This window comes from Heptranchias perlo, chromosome 5, assembly GCF_035084215.1.
Source record: "Heptranchias perlo isolate sHepPer1 chromosome 5, sHepPer1.hap1, whole genome shotgun sequence".
Classification (NCBI taxonomy): Eukaryota; Metazoa; Chordata; class Chondrichthyes; order Hexanchiformes; family Hexanchidae; genus Heptranchias; species Heptranchias perlo.
In genome coordinates this window covers 95900366-95920251 of record NC_090329.1, presented here as the reverse complement: position 1 = coordinate 95920251, position 19886 = coordinate 95900366, and the positions used below count along the sequence as shown (strand labels likewise).

Sequence of the window (19886 nt, the reverse complement as noted above, 5' to 3'; positions counted from 1 at the left end):
GCCTCAGTGGTAGCACTCTTGCCTCTGAGGCAGAAGGTGGTTAGTTTACAGTCCACTTCAGGGACTTGAGCACAAAATCTAGGCTGACACTTTAATGCAGTACTAGAGGAGTGCTGCACTGTTAAAAGTGTCGTCTTTCGGATGCACATTAAACTGAGTCCCTGTCTGCCCTCTCAGGCGGATGTAAAAGATCCCATGGCACTATTTTCAAGAAGAGCAGAGAAGTTCTCCCCGGAGTCGTGGACAACATTTATCCCTCAACCAACATCACTAAAACAGATTATCTGGTCATTGGTGAGACCGCACCTGGAATACTGCATACAGTTTTGGTCTCCATACTTAAGAAAAGACATACTTGCTCTTGAGGCAGTACAAAGAAGGTTCACTTGGTTAATCCCGGGGATGAGGGGGCGGACATATGAGGAGAGGTTGAGTAGATTGAGACTCTACTCATTGGAGTTCAGAAGAATGAGAGGTGATCTTATTGAAACATATAAGATTGTGAAGGGGCTTGATCGGGTGGATACGGTAAGGATGTTCCCAAGGATAGGTGAAACTAGAACTAGGGGACATAATCATAGAATAAGGGGCTGCTCTATCAAAACTGAGATGAGGAGAAACTTCTTCACTCAGAGGGTAGTAGGTCTGTGGAATTTGCTGCCCCAGGAAGCTGTGGAAGCTACATCATTAAATAAATTTAAAACAGAAATAGACAGTTTCCTAGAAATAAAGGGAATTAGGGGTTACGGGGAGCGGGCAGGAAATTGGACATGAATTTAGATTTGAGGTTAGGATCAGAGCAGGCTCGAGGGGCCAATTGGCCTACTCCTGCTCCTATTTCTTATATTATTATGTTCTTATTATCTCATTCCTGCTGGTGGGACACTGCAGTGTAAAAATTGGCCACTCGTTTCCTACATTACAACAGTGTCTATACTTCAAAAGTATTTCATTGGCTGAAAAGCACTTTGGAATGTCCTGAGGTCATGAAAGGCACTATATAAATGCAAGTTCTTTCTTTTCTTTTTTTAGCACAAAACTGAAACAACATATATAGGACCAGAAAAGTCTCAACAATCCATCTGGCTGGTCTCAAAAACTAATGCTAACATAAAGTGAAACTAATGTCAGAATCAAAAGTATATGGACAAATGAAATGTTGATGGGTGAACGATGACATTCCATCTACAGTATACTCCACCCAGCACCAGCTCCTAATCATATAAGCAACTGATTATGTTGAAATTGGTGATGCCAGCAGAATTGACCAATATTTATGTCACTTTGCTCAGCCTTAAAGACAAGCTGTTAGATGATTAAAATAGCACTTTATTAGCTATTTCTATTTCTAATATCTAAAATATGATTAATTACTCTTCCATTCCAAACAACTTAAAGGGTGTGACAAACTTTCAACCACATAGATAACAATAGCCAATCCAATCAGCAAGTAATGCCTATACTATAATCCAGATGGAGGCAGAAATTCTTATTTTTTTCATGTCCACATTCATTACATTTTCTTTTACATACTTCCCATGTCAGGCACTTTTGCCCAACTAAGACAGTGGCTAGATAGCCCGCTATCAGGTCTCTATCTGGAAACAGATCATCTGCCACTACTGAGCTGGGCAAAAATGCTGCAGATTGACTTGCTTTCCATTTTGCTCTCCCATCCTGTGGGGTACACCATTGTTTCCCATAGGTGCTTCAACCAGTTGGACCAGCTAAGATCCAGAAGTATTACAGACTTCAAAAACAAATTACCATGTAAAAATCCAAGAGAATCTGTATATATTACCTCTCTAATACTTGTTAATGCACCAATATTTTTGTGCTACTGGGCCATTTATTTATCAAACAATGGAGTCTTCTCTATGGCAGTCTTCTCCTGCCATATCTATTGGGCAAGTAGGAAATAGATTGGAAAATACTACAATCTGTTCTGATTAGAATGGGCTGTACCCCTCCGACTATGAACTTTGTACCTTTGATGAGAATTTAATGATACTGGACTAAAGTTAAAATATTTCATTATGTTCCTGGCATTATGGTTTGTTTTAATGACATAAATTAAAAATTTAAGATAAATGTTGTATCCGGACAACCTAGTGAAATTCCAGGCACATATCCAGCTGTAGAATTAGCTTGATCCCAAAATCCATGGGAATTTGTTTTCTATCTCTTTAATGACTATCCTCCTACAATGCAACGTTCTGCAGATCTGGAGCAGCCATGCAGCTGTGCTGGGATAATGCTTCCAAGTTTATTTTCTCAGTGGTGGTCTGGCCAGGATGATGTAGATGCTTGCCACATCTCTGGATGATATATAGTGTGTGGCTCTTACAAAGGAAGTAAGCAGAGCTGAAGAATGCCTTGCAAGCTCGACTTTTACTGTACATAAACTGTCATTTCACTGAAATCTATGGCCTGATTTCCCAATGAAAGAGCAGAACATTACAGGTCAGCTAAGACATTATTATATCAAGCCATTTTTATTTTGTAACTATTTTAAATAGCATTGAATATTATCTATCTGAATATTCATTGTGAGCTCAGAACTTTAGAAACCAGGTAGAAACTAGGAGTCATAATAAAGGGGAGGGATACAAATTGCTAACATCCCTGTCTCTTCCCCTCCCATTCTGCATCCAAAATGTGAGCGACAGCCAAAGGGTACCTAGGTATGTAAGAATAAATACAGTTAACTGCTGGTATGTGATAAGAATTCTAAATCAATGCAATATGTCGGAGTGGTTTAATTTTATCTCAGAAAAATGCAAAAATTAGAATTGCCATTTAAACCTATATCAGCTGTTGAGAAAGGCTGTTCTCCCACATAAATGTGTCATTTTGCAATTTGTTATCCACTGCCCCTTGCTCCACGTCTTGTACAGCAGGAATCAAATACTTCCACTCATACTATAATATTTGCCATGATCTTGATCACTGTCTCATCACATACAGACTGAAACTGGGGCTATGACAATGGGCCTGGCGATCAGGTCTATTCAAATCATTCATTATCTGATTTCAATTCTGCACATATCTTACACCAAATCCAATCCTGAACATAACTTTCAAAATTCAAAAACAATGCACAAATAAATCTACAGAGTGTATCCAATAGTGTGAGCTCTTACCGCATATGTTTGGACTGAGTAAAGCACATGTTGCATTTTGACAGTAATGTGTGAAGTAGGGCTTTAACGCTATTCCTGATAAAACTATAATGAAGATACTTTGAAATGATTCTGAAAAGTGCATCTAACCAACATTACTTTAATAGCATATTTCTTCAGAATAGTGTGGAATTTATATGGAGAAGAAATGCAGGCCAAAAGATTTGTTGTTTCTGTAAAGAGTTATTTCATAGGATAAACAATGTGACTTAAGTGATCTGGTTGAAAATGAGTTCCTTGCTGCTATGGTTTCTACTGATTGTAAAGAAACAAAATATCATTTAAAGATTAGAAGTTTGTTTTTGAAATAGTTGTGGTTATTTTAATATTTTAAAATATTCTGTTTTGTTTTAAGCAAACTCTACCCGATTTCAAAAAAAGATTAAGTTTCAGTAGTTCACTCACATAACTCAGTTTGAACTTGGGTGCTGATATATTGTTATGAAACTCATTTTGAATTGTTACATTTATGCACTCCCAGGTTTGTTTATGCTATAATCTATTCTGGATAGGATGGCAACACTGTGCTTGGCTTGTAATCTGTAACTGTGTTTATATAAATATATACAGATTTTATGACTTTTAAATAAAAGATATTTGTAACTTTTGTATGAGCCAAAATGTCATCTCCATATATCTCTCATTAGCAGGACAGCAAGTCACATATTTTTCCATGGCATAAACTTCAATACAGTTTCATACCCAGTCAACAGAGGCCTGTTTGTGGTAGAGTGAGCAGGAATGTGTCTCCATTCCCCATTCCCCAGTGAAAAACAATGCTGTGCTATGGCGCTGCCACTAAAACACCCATCTGAGAACTGGCAAATGATAACTGGGATTGGCAGGTTGACGTGACATGGCTCATGCTGATCACCAGAATATAAAACTACTATAATCCCAAATTAAAGCAGATTCATTTTCACACAATTATGTCCACCTTATGTACCATCTTTTTTATATCTTTATGCTATAGGCAGAATATTGAAAAGTAATTTAATAGAATGCTAAAACTGGTGCTGCTAAATAATTAAAATCACAATTTCCTCTTTGAGACCATACAGCAATCAAGATTGGCACGCAAAGTATAGACTACTAATAAATGGCACAATAAAACATGATGAGTTGGAGTTCAATTTCATTGTACTCTGTCCACTGAAAATATAAACAATGATAAGGGACTCTGTGGTGCTGAGAATTAGTGAATTAACTCTCAATGCTTGAAGCAGAGATGGATGTAGTTTTAAATTCCTGTTACACTCAGATCCCAAATGTAGCCACGTCGAGCAGGGAGACGCTGAGCAGAAGCTGCAAAGGAACAGAGCACAGCAATTTGAAGAGGAGAGTCAAGCCTGGACAATGGAGGACAATGATAGTAGCCTGGGAGCAGATCATAAACAAGCTTATTGGTGCAAACGTCCCAAGCCAGGTAACAAAGAAAGGGTTACAATTAGTGGAAAAAAAGGGGAAAATTTGCCCAAAACTAAAATTCACATAAAATAGAAAAACAGAAACCGTTGAAGAGGTTTTACAAACAGGTTAGGTCATAACCCCAATCTGTTACACAGTTTTGAAGGATCAGACTGGTCGAATGGCACACTGACTTAACATTGCCATATTAGTAGTGCTGAGACAGCCAGCCTTTAGAAAATAAGCTTTAAGCAACCACAGTTCTAAAATGTATTTTCAGAGTTAGACCCATATATCAGTTATTTCACATAGATCAAGCCGTTATTAAGTTCTACCGAGTAAATAATAACAATAAAAAAGGAGCACATTCCTTGTTTCACTTTTAATGTTCTCACATTCAAATAAATACAAGGAAAAAATTTGTTAATATTTTGTAAGAGCATATAAAACAAAAACTAGGTGTAATAAAATTGCACAGTAGGAACCAATTTATTGTGCAATATTATTTCATCTGATTTTTGTTATGCAAAATGTGTTTCAAACATCTACTTTCTAATTAACTTTGTAAATATTTAATTGAGAAAACTGATACTAAGGACTTTTAAGGACTTTCTAGGTTTCATTGCATTAAACATGTCTGGGGGAAATGACCTTGTAAGCCTTCCCTTAAACTGAAAACTTACACAATCTCAGTGCTGCACATATCTCATTATAACATTTTTTTCCCCTGGTTGCAGTGGAAGCTTTATCATGGATCTCAGAGGAAATCCAAGTTTCATACAATGCATCCCTGATCAGAACTACTTAGTCCATCCTCACCCTAAAATAGATTAAAATTTGATGATTGGATTATATCAATAAAGAAAAGAAAGACTTATATTCATACAACACCTCATTATGCCTCTGAGAAATGTCTCAAAACACTTCATATCCAATTAATCACTTTGAAGTGCAACGACTGTTGCTATGTAGATAAATGCAGCAGCCATTTTGCAATCAGAAATGGATACAATTGACAAGGATTATTCAGCATTTAAAACTCAAGTACAGTGACTATACTGTGCAGTAGGTTCAGAGTGTGATTTGCAACCACAAAGACCCAATTAAATTACCTGGCTGCCAATTGGAATCTTGCCACCAGGAGAGAACTCTGCACACACCAACTAGTTGAATTTTTAATGTTTCGAGAACATGGGCTGGAGTGTCCATTTTTAAAAAAACATTATTAAAATAGACTAAGTTTATAAAATGCCCAGGAGGTTGAATGAATCCCCAAGTACTTTTTAAATCCAGCTTGACACCACATTGGAGTTAAACTGCACAGACATCAAACTCAAGCAGTGTGCAAAGGCCATCTTATAGGGGTTTCACACTGCATGTCTTCGATGCTGCAAAGTAGAAAGTGATTTGTAGCAGTACAAAAGTGCCAATATAACTGCGCTTTATGTTACAGAAATGCATTTGTTTTCTTTGGAGAAAAGAAGATTGAGAGGGCACATGACACAGGTCATTAAGATGTTGAAAGCCACAAATAATGCAGATTTGAGTGGGTGAATTGCCTCAAACTGTGAATGAGCATAAGATTAACAAGCCTGAAAGAAGCAAAGAAGTAGAAGTAGATGTATGAAACAGATTCATAGAAAAACAGTCAATGTTACATTGATGAACTCCTTTTAAAAAGAGCAAGATGAATAAGTGGTTATAAGAGCATATATTGGTTCCTGGTGGCTACAACTATTTTGATCAACATGTTCCTGAGAAAAGCAGTTTCAGTGGACAAAACTGCTAAACTGTCAAATTCAGCTGATTTGCCTGTTTTATAGAAAGTCACACTCCCACGCCAAGCACCAACCCAGATTTCACTCTTTTAACCCTTTACAGGTTGAGAGTATGCACAGATCTGGGATCAGTGATCTGGGACATTGGTTTCAATGAGGTTGAGACCATAAAAATGTCTTCTGTGGAATACGACTGGTCAAGGTTGTTCCATACATTTTTATGTTCTTACGCACTTAGATGAGATTTGGCAAAGCACTATATAATGGGAACAAAAGGTCAAGTTCAAACTTTAGAGAATTCTGATTTCCAGAATAGTCCAAATAAAAACAGTTTTAGCTCTTGGGCTGCTACTGATGAGAGGAATTATTTTGGTGCACTGACTCTACTAGACTGCCAACCAGTTATCTCATTGGGTGCTTTGTACTTGCAACCAGAGGCCAAACAAAGATATGAAATGTTGATCTAGTAGTCCCAATGAGATAATCAAGGAAACAATGATATTCAGTCTCTTGATTAGCTGGGAAAACAGTCTTTGGTATCGGTTGTAAGCAACCAAGAGCAAATTTAAGAGGTGTGGGGTTCAGCTCAAAAATGGAGCACAGGCTAATGAAGGCACAGGAGAAGAAGTACATTTAGATTTCAAACTCAAAATAAATAAGAACCACGGTGTAAGTAAGTAATATTTTAAAGTATATGTTAAAATAGTAAATATTTTAGAAAGAATAGAAATGAAAAGTCAAAAAGAGCAGAAGTAAAGTTTTGAAAATCTTTCATTTACATTTAAACTATAAAAGTCTGTTATTTCCTCTAATATCTGAGCAGCACTGTTACTCTAATGAGGGGATTTTTTTTTAGCTTCATGGTGTGGAAATTGAAATTTAAAAAAAAGGCTTGCCAAGGAGAACAGAGTTTCTTGGAACCATCAACAGTTTAAGGGTCAAAGAGCTTCATCACCACAAAATGGCTGGGGTGGATAACTTACTTTGTGACATGAACTTGTGACAATGGAGCATTGCACCAAAGTTACACAACTAAAACCATATTGTGGGAATTTTCTTATTTTTCCCTCTCTTTTCTCACCAGTTTTCTGCCCTTCCCTTTGAAGATGTTGACCCCTTACTGAGGTATAATTCCACAGACACTGCTTGCGCTCGGATACCTTGCCCAAGTGGCCTTTATTAATATTTCTTTATTTATGAGCATTGTGTGAGTGGTGGCAGGGCATTTGAATATGTGGAAGGGGGGCAGTCACAGCTGAGCCCTGATCCTGCCCTCACCCAATGTCCACATTTGTGGACTAACACCAGGGGTCAGTCACTGAATAGCAATCAGGACCGTAAGCCAGAGGTGCTGCCTACTGCCATCCTGACTGAGATCAACTAACAGCACAGACAGGGGATTAAGTCTGGGACTGCTCTTTATCTATGTGGCTCGACTACTAACTAGATAGGGGGAAGTCTAATATGGAAAATAAGGCACTAGATATATTCGAATCAAAAAATGGTGCATTATAATTTCATCGCCGGAAAACACCTGGATCCCCCTGCAGCTTGGCAGAACATCAGATCGTTGCTCCAGAGGACCTACTTTGTTACTTGTATGAATACATGCCACTTAAAGCCCAGAGCTGTAAAGTGCCTCTTTGTTACCAAAGCGATATACCTGGAAGGTTGTTTTTAAATGGAACCTCCGCTTAATTTTAGATCTGTTCTTCTTCTTTCGTACAAGGTCAGCAATCGTGCCTAAACTCCAAGGATGCAGAGCAAGCGCAGATGTTTGTTTTCTTTGAGCCCTGACTCAATAACATGAGATATCTCTTGCTTATCCCTTTAGTGGAAGAAATAAACAAATCATTGCTGTTGTCACTTCGTTGCGTCTATTGTCGACGTTTGGAATCTGTTGGAAACAGACTGTTAGACAATCAGCGCAAAGATGCTAGTAACGTACACACACATATATATATGTATATATAGACATATATGTGCCTCGCCTAATCTGAGGAAAGAAGATAATATATGCCCACACAGTTACGGACGTTTAAATATAAAGCAAACTTTTATTTACATGATTTGAAAAGACCTGCGGTTAAAGAAAATATATATCTTTTATATGATGCTTCCTTACACAGCAAATGACTATCAAAGTCAGCTCTGAAATTCAACGTACCTACATTATCTTGCACGACAACATTAAAGTCTGGTCACTACTATAAATGAAGACGTAAAGATCCCTTTCGCACTTTGACCAGCAAAGTACTGCAACAATATCGACACGCCAGGAGTGTAAGAACACGCGTCCTTGTGATTGAACCTAGGCTGGGATGGTCACAGAGATCCGGCCGTCTCTTCGTCAATCAGTGTTTGTTCTTTGTGATTTCTCGTTTTCGCCCGTCTTTACTTTTAACTGTTATTTTTTTATAGTCACGATGCTGTAGTCCCACACAAACGACCTGTGTTAACAACCTCTTTTAGCTCATTCTCTGGTTTTCCCGCCACCATAAACGGCCACGTCTGAAATAAAAAGGAAATAAATATTGGTTAATATTGGTTCATTAAAAGAAGAAACCAAACGAAGTTTGTTCATTGTTAGTTTGCTGGTACTGCCTGCGATTTCTACATTATGCAATCTTTTATGTCGATAGTTCAGATAGTTTTAATAAAAGAGGGAAAAACATGAAGCGTGCAACTAAAGAGACGAAGTACCTCCATCCAAGTCCAATCCAAATCTGCACAAAGATGTTATTTGTGAATCGTTACCAAAACGTAGAGGTGAAACCAATGATCGAGCAATGAGCGGAAACCAATCACCATTTACTACTGATCAGTTGAAAAAAACAAAGTAGTGGGTGGAACAGTGTGAGAACTCAAGTTTTGATTATTGATATTTTACATTATAAGTAATGCAATGATGTTTAAACGCCGTTAAAATACTAGTACTGTACATGTTCAAAAATGGCCCCAAAATGATTACCATGGGCAAGACAACAAGACTACAAGAAAATGAAGTTTCAAATCTTGTACTGGGTTTGATTGTTTTATGATCGGTGACGTCTTCTGCTCAATAAAAAGTTTTAAATGTTGTATTTCCGGAGTAGTAGGTTGTAAATATTTCAGCAGACAACAAATCCGCTCCATATATCAAAACAGGTCAGGTTTAGATTGTATACTAATCGCGTGTTAATGACACAGATCCCATATATATACTTCAAATATTCTAAATCGATTTAATTGACGCTGTTAATTATTTGAAATAGTTCGATTTAACACTTTTACAATGTGAATCAACACGCGAAACCATCTCAGGAACGTCAATCCTCAGGTTCATTCAATAAAATCAAATTCTGAAATATTTAATAAATGAAACCAATGGAAGTTTCACAAAATTTACTAAGATATTTCAGGTGAAAATTTGTAATAAAAAAGTACCGATTTTAAACACTTCAAGATAATTACTGTTGAGGGGGAAACTTGTGTCGATTACACACCAGTACAGCTACGATGTTCCTACCTTTATCGATAAACGGCTTGCAACATTAAAATAAAAAAAAACATCACTAAGGGGTTAGCAGTCAGAAAAAATTGATCATTTTGTCAATGGCTTTTTTTCATTTGGATTAAGGACAACATTTGGATAATGCACTCGTACTATAAATATTGTTATGATATTCTTAGATCTTTCTTACTGAGAAATTCTAGTCCCTGTTCATTTCACTAAACGTGAACGTGTTCAAATGATCTTTCAAGAGTTTTCCGTTTTGAAGATGAGTTATAGTTCGCAACAATCCTGCCATTTTTACCGAGAAACTGCAAATCCGTATTTCCTTAAACACAGGAGGAACTGTTTAAAGTCCACAGAATCTTGTTATTTTCTAGTACACTTCGAAATCTATTAGGAAATCTATTTGTTCCCAATTACAATGGGCGAAGGTGACTTTGGAAAATGAGTGAAATGGATAAAATGATGCTTTTACTAAGTATCAAACAGATACTGTAAGGCCCACAGGCAGTTTTCCAAACAATGGTTGAAGTTTCACAATATCTGCATTCAATTACTTGACAAACTTCCCCATAGTTTTATTTTAATGCAGCAGTAAACCAGTAAAAACTGAGAACATTGTGCAGAGGCAAAGTAAAACGGTTGAACATTACTGTTTAAATAGGACAGTAAAGTGAAACAAGTCCCCTCCAGTTGGACATAGATTTAAAAGTTTTGAAAATGCATTCCCGCCTTTTAAAATGTAACATTAGCCAGATCTACTAGATATTTTTTGATTAAAGTGATTTGTGACTGACTATGGCAAATAAAAAGGCAGTGTATATTTTATTTGGGACAATTATGGAGTGCATGTACAAAAGATTAGTATCTCTATGAGGTTTATACTGCGGAGATCGTTTAGTTATATTGCTAATCAGGCTGGCTCATCATACATCTTATGCCAAAAATCCTTTAAATTTAATTGGAATTTGCATACAGTACTTCTACAGCAAACCTACATACAACGACATTAATTTTCAGTTATTGTAGTTTGATTTAATCCATGCTTCCGCGCCCGTACAATTTGAGGAGTATATTTTAATCTGTATGTAAATGTTTTAAAGTTCTTTTACTAAACTGCCATTATAAACCTTCCCAGTTTGGTAAAATATTTTCTTTACATTAACACACAGAGCAAAATAAACCTCTCACTGCTCATTTTAAGGGTTCCAACTTTTGGTAGCTTCGCTTAGAGAAATTATTTTTTTCTTACCACAAAGAATTGCAATAATCTCTAACTCCTAAATTGAAGCGGGCTTTCTGATTCGGTTAAGCAGCATGGGTTGCTGTCTCTGAGTTGTCTGTTTAAAGCCACTGTCCTTGTTTGCTTATCTGTTAACGTCTGGTCAGTTTTATAAATACAAAACTGCCGAAATGTCTGAATGCACAGGGATTGATTTGGGAGAGGGCTCTACCAATAGATTCGTGTACACACACATATATACATATATGCAGACCCATTCACATAATCACACACATACATACATACATACACACATATATACAAAGTCATTCACATAATCACGTACATACATTCATATATACAAACCCATTCACATACACACATACACAAACATATATACAAACCCATTCACATACACACATACACAAACATATATACAAACCCATTCACATACACACATACACAAACATATATACAAACCCATTCACGTAATCACATACACATATATACAAACATAGTCACATACATATGTACAAACCCGTACACATAACCGCATGCACACATATATGCAAACATAGGTCCATAGCGTAATTCATGCACATAATAACACATAAAAACATCCACTAACACGTACTCTCCAACATACATACTCGCACACACACGGTCTTTTAAAAAAATCATGAAAAGACCTCTGTCTTACTAAAAGGGGGAATCCTACCAGGTTAACTGGATGAATGTAACCATTCTCAAACTTGTCGTTGGCTAGGATCTGTCTCAGATGGGCAATGTAGCTGGATGCCAGCCTCAGGGTGTCGAGTTTGGAGAGCTTTGTGTCTGGTGGGACCCAGGGCAGGGTGGTTTTAAGCCTGGAGAAGGCTTTGCTGAGCACTCTCATCCTGGCCCTCTCCCTGGCGTTTGCTGCGTTACGCTGGACCTGTTTCCCTTCCTGGGTCACCCCATTCAGAGAAGATTTCTTGGAGGCCGTCTTGCGCCTCTTTCCCGAAGCCCCCCTGAACTTCTTTGGGGACTCGTGTTCATAGTTGGAGCTATCTTCATTGCTATCGTTGGAGGTGCAGAAATCCTTGTTAGATTTCCTTTTTATCCCATCGCATTCCTCCTCTGTTCCCAGCGCTTCCATTTCCTGGAGGTCTTCTGCATCGCTAACGGACCCAGTGGACATGGTATCGCCACGATCTCCTGCAAATTCAGTTTTAATGACCGAAAAGACACAGAGGAAGTTAGGAATCTGGAGCTTTTCAGCTGGAGTGAATTCCTCAACTCAGTTTGATTGAAGACCCTGCGATCCGGATGGGACACCCGCAATTTATCTCGCTAGTTTGGAGGCGTGACTTAGCAATACGAAGGAGGGACCGCGAGGTTTTAACAATCACTGGATGCGCGCAATTCTTTCTGTAAGTATACATTTCCAAAAAACGATTAAAGAAATTCCGCTTCTTTTGTGGTTAGTCGATAAAATAAAACTTGAAAACATTTAACAACCAAATCTCTATAACTTGCAACGCGACTTTTATATATTCATAGCTTTTCGGTGAAGTTCGAGATATTCATATTAAAGGAGTATTGTAAGAAAAAGTTTCAATAATTTGTATTATTCCCAGTGAATTATTAAATATTTTATGTTAAAGTTTTCTGCAAATGGGTGACTTTTTTTATAAACATCTGCCGAATAGATGTTGAATGATTCTACAGCGGAGAAATATTTTCATTTCATTGAATCACAGAAAGTTACGGCACAGAAGGAGGCCATTCGGCCCATCGTGTCCCCGCCGACGAAAAAGAGCTATCCAACTTAATCACACTTTCCAGCAATTGGTCCATTGCCCTGTAGGTTACGGCACTTCAAGTGCACATCCTAGTACTTTTTAAATGAGTTGAGGGTTTCTGCCTCTACCACCTTTTCAGGCAGTGAGTTCCAGACCACCACCAACCTCTGGGTGAAAAGTTTTTTCCTCAGCTCCCGTCTAATCCTTCTATCAATTACTTTAAATCTATGCCCCCTGGTCACTGACCCCTCTGCTAAGGGAAATAGGTCCTTCCAACCACTCTATCTAGTCCCGTCATAATTTCATATACCTCAATTAAATCTCCCCTCAGCCTCATTTGTTCCAAAGAAAACAACCCCAGCCTATCCAAACTTTTCTCATAGCTAAAATTCTCCAGTCCTGGCAACATCCTTGGAAATCTCCTCTGTATTGGTAGATCTCCTCTGTCATTTCAATGCAGAGGGGTCATTTCACCATTATCAAAATAATACCTCACAGTAATTGTATGATTAAAACCCCCTTCTAGGTGATGTGCAATGCTGGTTTGTGCACCCAGTGGTGTGTCAGGGCTCCAGTTTGAAGCAACCACTTTGTTTTCTTTACTTCTGTTGTGATGTCACAGTTTTGATCTTAATACATCAATTTTAATCAACGTTTTAGTTCACCGTTGTTTACTCTACACCAAGCATTAAAAAATAGACAATGTATTAACACATGCAGATCAGAGCAAGCTTACAACCAGTAAGTTAAAAAAATCCCCCTACAAACAGATTATCTGGCCATTATCTCATTGTTGTTTTTGAGACCTTGCAGTGCACAAATTGGCTGCTGCGTTTCCTACATTACAACAGTAACTACACTTCAAAACTACTTCATTGGCTGTAAAGTGCTTTTGGGCCTTTTGAGGTCGTGAAAGGCGCTATAGGAATGCAAATCTTCCTTCCTTTTTCTTCCATGGCATGTGGAATCCGACATGTTTTAGAAAATATGTTGATTTATAGTTTAAGTTTGAGAAATACTTTGTTTTTTATGTTGATTTTGGGAACAAGCCTGGAAACTAAAATCGAACAATTGTGTCTTAAAGTGTCTTACGAGTTTGTAAATCAGGATGTTTATATATGTTTGTTCCTTGGTTTCAAAAAAAATTGTCCAAGTTTTTCCAGGAAAAACGCCATTGATTCTAACAGAATTTGGAAATGTTTTATATCACGCGAATACTTACTGTTTTGTTTACAGGGCTCAAGGTGCATCACGATTACCAATCAGGAATGATGACTAGATAACATAGATCTTACCGTAGTCTGAAATACCTGGGTTAAAAGGAATCGCACATGAGTAAAACATTGATCTGAAGACGTGCATCTCTCTATACATTCTGACTGTGTTTAAGGCTTTAGCTGAAAGCTCCCCTTTGAATTTCTGAGGGAACCACGGCCGATGAACTGCTGCTGAGAAACATGACAGATCTAAGAGGGACAATTACACCTTGCGTTATTTCTTCGTATTAATGTGTTATGGTGAAAAGAATCCACCTTCTAGAGAACGAGCAACAGATACACATTAATGCGAGTGGAGTGCAGATTTGGCATTCAACGCCTTTTCCCTCTTTAGTTGATTCCTTATTTCCATCACTTTTCCTTCCTTTCTGTTATTATCCTTTTCATTTGGACTTTTCCCTCACACCTTGATGCTGCTTGAGTTCCTACATACGATATCCTGCAGTTAGCGCTCTGAGAATATATCGTCAGAATGAGTGCTTTATGGAATGCAAAACAACTGGGCAGTAAATTCCGAAACTGTAAAGGCAGCGGTGCTAGATTTATGAAGCCTGTGATTCTCTGTTCTTGGACTTGTTTGTGCAGGTGGAGATGGAAATTACTGCCCGCAGATAAGATTTATGGTGGAAATGATTGATTTCGTAAACGAAGAGAAGAAGGTCCATGACTGAGGAGATTAATGGCTCATCATCAGCTAAGATTCAGTCCCGGGCCAACGCGCCCAAACCTGAGAAAAGGGATGTGAGATGGGGTCGATGGTAAAGGAGTTATGGGATAGAATATGAAAAAAATGTTTATTTCTGGACTATCCAAAATGGTTACTTATTCCTCGATGTTTATATACTTCATTGAACGTTCCCTGCATTAATCGCTGGACAGACTTTTCTTTTTATAATTATAATTAGGTTTTATTTTAAGTCACTTTTTGATCTGCACGACTTTGGAAATATATGTTGTAATTCTCAGTGATAAACATTATTTATTATTGAACTGTGGGCGTTTTGTTGTGCCTCTTATTCCGCCTGTGATCTCAGATATTGAGCTGACAGTGAAACTTCTTTCCTTATGGATCCTTATAAACACCAGCAAGCTTCATGCGTCTTCCATTCAAACATCTGTAACCCGCATTCCTTTATATAGCACTAGAGTGTAGCTTTATTTCTGAAACAGGCTTTTTAATCTTCTCGATCCGGACAGAGCTGGTGACAGTCTGATCCCTGTTGATTTGGATTGAGACCATTGTGAAAATAGAAATCGGTGTTTTAATAGATTATTTTTCGGGAGGGAACAGCTGACGGTATCCACCTGATAACCATTTACAATGATCGAATAACGTCAGCTGTTTGATTTGGGATGATATGCCAATCAAACCCAAAGACCATATTTTCTAACAAAATAATTTAAATGAATATTTAATGTATAGATGAATTAGTAACAACATGATGATCTCTTTTACTATATATATATATAAAATGACAGTTAATCTCTATTGTAGGCTACTATCCGGCTGCCCTTGGTAAAAGGCGACATCTTTAGAAGGGGGCAATGAGAACGATTGGAAGTCACATGCTTGGATCTGACAGGATGTCTAGGTTGTCATTTCCAAATCCGTTCTTTGGAATCCAACGGCATTAATGACTTGCCGTTAGTTGAGAATGACACAGAGTTAAACAGCTCAGCTCTTCATGTTGGTAAATATTTCTAGGTTTTGAGGCCTGAAATTTTTCTGTTGGGCGATTCAGCTGACGGTTCTAGGACTTTGGAGAAAAAAACCTTCTACCACCGGGAAACTGCCGCGGAAGGACAGGGGATGGTGACATGTGAAGTTAAGCTGTAGTCTGAAACTTTCTGCCTCACTGCACTTCAGAAGACTTCGTACCTGAATCACACTGCGCAGTTTCGGTGGATGTCTCGTCCAAAACATTGTATCGATCCAGACCTTGCACTATAACTGAGCGAAAAGAAAGTCCTATAAGTACTATATCCACTGCATTTCCTCGAAGAATTTGATTAAATTAGTCTAGCATGACTTGCCCTGTGCTGGTTAGTGCATACCGTTCTAAGTGTTCACTAATGTTATCCCTTATGATCTTTAAGCAGTTTCACAACTATCACAGTGAGGTTAACTGGTCTATAATTACCTGGCTTAACCACTTTCCACGTTTTGAACAGGTGTGTGACATTCGCCACCCTCTTGTCCTTTGTACAATACCTGTTGGAAAATTATGGCTACTGTCACTCACACTCCTTAGTATTCTGTAAACCAGCCAGGCTTTGTAACTTAACATTATGTCCATTTAACACTTCTAATGCAGTATTTTTTTTTAACATTGATATCAATGAATAGTTCTTCTACATCCTCCTCTGGTATTCCTGCAGTCCTTCCTCTGTAAATACAGAAGCAAAATATTTGTTAAGTCACTGCCATTTCTTTGTTCTGCACTATAAGATTGCTTCTTCATCTCTTAATAGTGCCAGCCAATCTTTGATTATCTTCTTGCTTTTGATGTGTTTATAAAAAAAAACTTTTGCTATTGTCCAATTTTATAATTTGAAGCAGAACAGATCTCAATTCCATTCCAATCTGTCTTGGACCTCATATTGTCACACACAGCAATACCAATTCACATTTATATTAATCTCTGGAATCCATCACTGCATACTGAACATATCACACATCAACTTGCTTTTATGACCTTGAATTCTAACTTAACATAGTTTTAATCCTGAGACTCACGGACAGACTCTGTCTCCCATCATATCACCTCCAACATCATATGCACCAGTACCAGAAGCACTCACTGATCTTCACCCACACTACAGAACCTCAACCTCTAATTCATGGCACTCATTCTCTGAGGCCTAAGGACAGCAGATCTTGAAAGTGGTCACAGTTTCACAGCAGATATAAAACTCTTCACATTTCATTACCCTGGCCCTCAGCTCATTGCAGTGCATACAATGTCCCCTGAAACTGCAAACTAACTATCTATTATATTATCCAATCCATTGTGCCATACAATATAATTCAACATAACCCATAACCAGTGGCGTGCCATCAACATGTGCCCGAACCAAGGAGACCAGAGGCCAGCCTCAGCCCTCATTTACATTATTTGGGAGAGCTGCTGATACCTTTTCACAACACCACAGGCAGTTTGTCCATTTTAAATAGATAACTGTCAGGCCACTTGCTTCACCAACAGTGGCTCTAAGGTAAATCCTGGAAGGAGTTGGAAAGGCAAGGGGTAAGGGGCCGGTCATGAGCGCTGTGAGTTGGGGGAGCACTCATGCTTATTTATTCTAAAAAACTGACCTTTTTTGCGGCTGCTGAAGACTCCTAAGCAGAACAGGCCCGGCTTCTGCTATGCTCATCACAATCCAATTTCTGCAAGGGGGCCTAAAACAGGCATTAGGCCCCTCATTTACATACGTAAGAGGCAGATGTCAGGGATGCCTTAAAAATGGTCCGACCCAATATCGGGTCTTTAAGACGTCCTTGGGGCACAGAACATTTGTCCCTAAAATTTGCCCTTGTTTTGCCTATTTTATGCTCATAAAACAGGCACAATGAGGCCCAATTTCTACCTCTAGGTCTCTGCTGGTAAATACTACCTGAATGACAATGTTCTGGAGCTACAGTATCTGCTGCATTATATCACTGGCTAGCAACCTTCATATTATCAACATCATAAATTATGGCTATCTTTGCCACTTAGGAGTTGTGAGATTGGACAATGGTATATTTTTCCATTAGCTCCTGCTTAGAAACATCCTCTGTAGATTGTCCTAGAGTTATCTTAAATGGGCTTCTATTAAAAGTGTCCAATACAGTAGTATCTAGGCATGAATATTTGTTTTTAAGGGAGGATCTTTGTTTCAGACCTTGTAAAATTCAAGCACTGCAGAGATGAAACTTAAGCCTAAATATTGCAGTCTGTCAACTCAGGAAAAATAATCACATTCCTTCCCCCCAAATAACATATCACTTAACAATTGGCAGTTATAATGCACCCTCAACTCCAGAAGAGATTGGGTGCAGATTTACCACTTGATCTTCATAGAAGTGGAAATTGGATATTAGCCCAAGATTGCCCAAGAATTAAGTGCCGCATGTACCTCATAAAAATTGAACATTTTACCTCAGGGAAAAGATAATATGGCAATAGCGGGTGTAAATCATCCATTCCGACAGATAGGATTAAGGATTGAGTACCTGTGTGCATTGCAGACTAGAAATGTGGGAGGTTTCTGTTATATTTTTTGTAGTAATATATTGTAACTCTTTGACCATTGAAAAGAGATGACATTAACAGCTAACTGGTTATCTTAACATCTCTTTTGACCCTTTCCTCTCACTGAAAAGCCCCTGCCTCTATTGATGATTGATGGAATAGTATTGACGACTGCCAACCTTGCATGCCACACTCTCATAGCTGAACGTGAGGGTTGGGAAACAAGGAATACTATGGAGGAAAAGTAAAATTGTGAAATTGGGCAGAAATAGTTGTCTCAGATAACTCTATGTGTGGTGCTTTAGGTATGTTATAATTTCATTAAGAGCAACACTTTGTTTTAAAAAAACACGGGCCCCAAACATCAGCATTAGACATATGTTGGCATAAGGGCCGAGATGCAACCAGTGGCAACTTCTGCTGTTGACCTTGGGACACTTTCCAGGATCAGGGGAAAGTTCCCTAATTTGCTTTCCAACATAAGAGATAGGAACAGGAGTGGGCCATTTGGCCCTTCGAGCCTGCCCCGCCATTTAATGAGATCGTGGCTGATCTGATTTTTACCTCAACTCCACTTTCCTGCCCTTTCCCCATATCCTTTGACTCACTTGCTGATCAAAAATTTGTCTAACTCAGCCTTGAATGTATTCAATGACTCAGCCTCCACAGCTTTTTGGGGTAAAGAATTCCAAAGATTCACTACCCTCTGGGAGAAGAAATTCCTCCTCATTTCCGTCTTAAACAGGTGACCCCTTGTTCTGAGACTATGCCCCCTAGTTTTAGATTCCCCCATGAGGGGTAACATCCTCTCAGCATCTACCCTATCGAGTCCCCTCAGAATCTTATATGTTTCAATAAGATCACCTCTCATTCTTCTAAACTCCAATGAGTATAGACCCAACCTGTTCAATCTTTCCTCATAAGACAATCCTTCCATACCCGGAATCAACCTACTGAAGCTTCTCTGAACTGCCTCCAATGCAAGTATGTCCTTCCTTAAATAAGGGCACCAGAACTGTACGCAGTACTCCAGGTGTGGTCTCACCAGCACCCTGTACAGTTGTAGCATGACTTCCCTGTTTTTATACTCCATCCCCCTAAAAATAAAGGCCAATATTCCATTTGCCTTCCGGATTACCTGCTGCACCTGTATGTTGACTTTTTGTGTTTCATGTACAAGGACACCCAGATCCCTCTGTATTGCAGCATTTTGTAGTATTTCTCCATTCAAATAATATTTTGCTTTTTTATTTTTCCTCTCAAAGTGGATGACTTCACATTTTCCCACATTATATTCCATCTGCTGAATTTTTGCCCATTCATTTAACCTGTCAATATCCCTTTGCAGACTCTTTGTATCCTCATCGCAACTTGTTTTTACACCTATCTTTGTATCATCAACAAATTTGGCCACAATACACTCTGTTCCTTCATCCAAGTCATTGATATATATTGTAAATAGTTGAGGCCCCAGCACTGATCCATGCAGCACCCCACTAGTTACA

General features: G+C 38.4%; 1 protein-coding gene and 1 long non-coding RNA gene across 2 annotated transcripts; one reads left to right on the top strand and one right to left on the bottom strand.

Annotated features, from left to right (window-relative positions):
• Positions 1-8400: 8400 nt before the first annotated feature.
• On the bottom strand, positions 8401-12400 carry tcf21 (transcription factor 21). Its single transcript, XM_067984858.1, has 2 exons — positions 11804-12400; positions 8401-8878 (listed from the first exon to the last, which is right to left on the bottom strand). Exons 1-2 carry the CDS (start codon positions 12263-12265, stop codon positions 8789-8791), a joined length of 552 nt encoding a protein of 183 aa, XP_067840959.1. The 5' UTR covers positions 12266-12400; the 3' UTR covers positions 8401-8788.
• LOC137321949 (uncharacterized) lies at positions 11819-15136 on the top strand. Its single transcript, XR_010962931.1, has 2 exons — positions 11819-12497; positions 14106-15136. It is a non-coding gene; the product is annotated as an uncharacterized lncRNA (long non-coding RNA).
• Positions 15137-19886: the final 4750 nt, after the last annotated feature.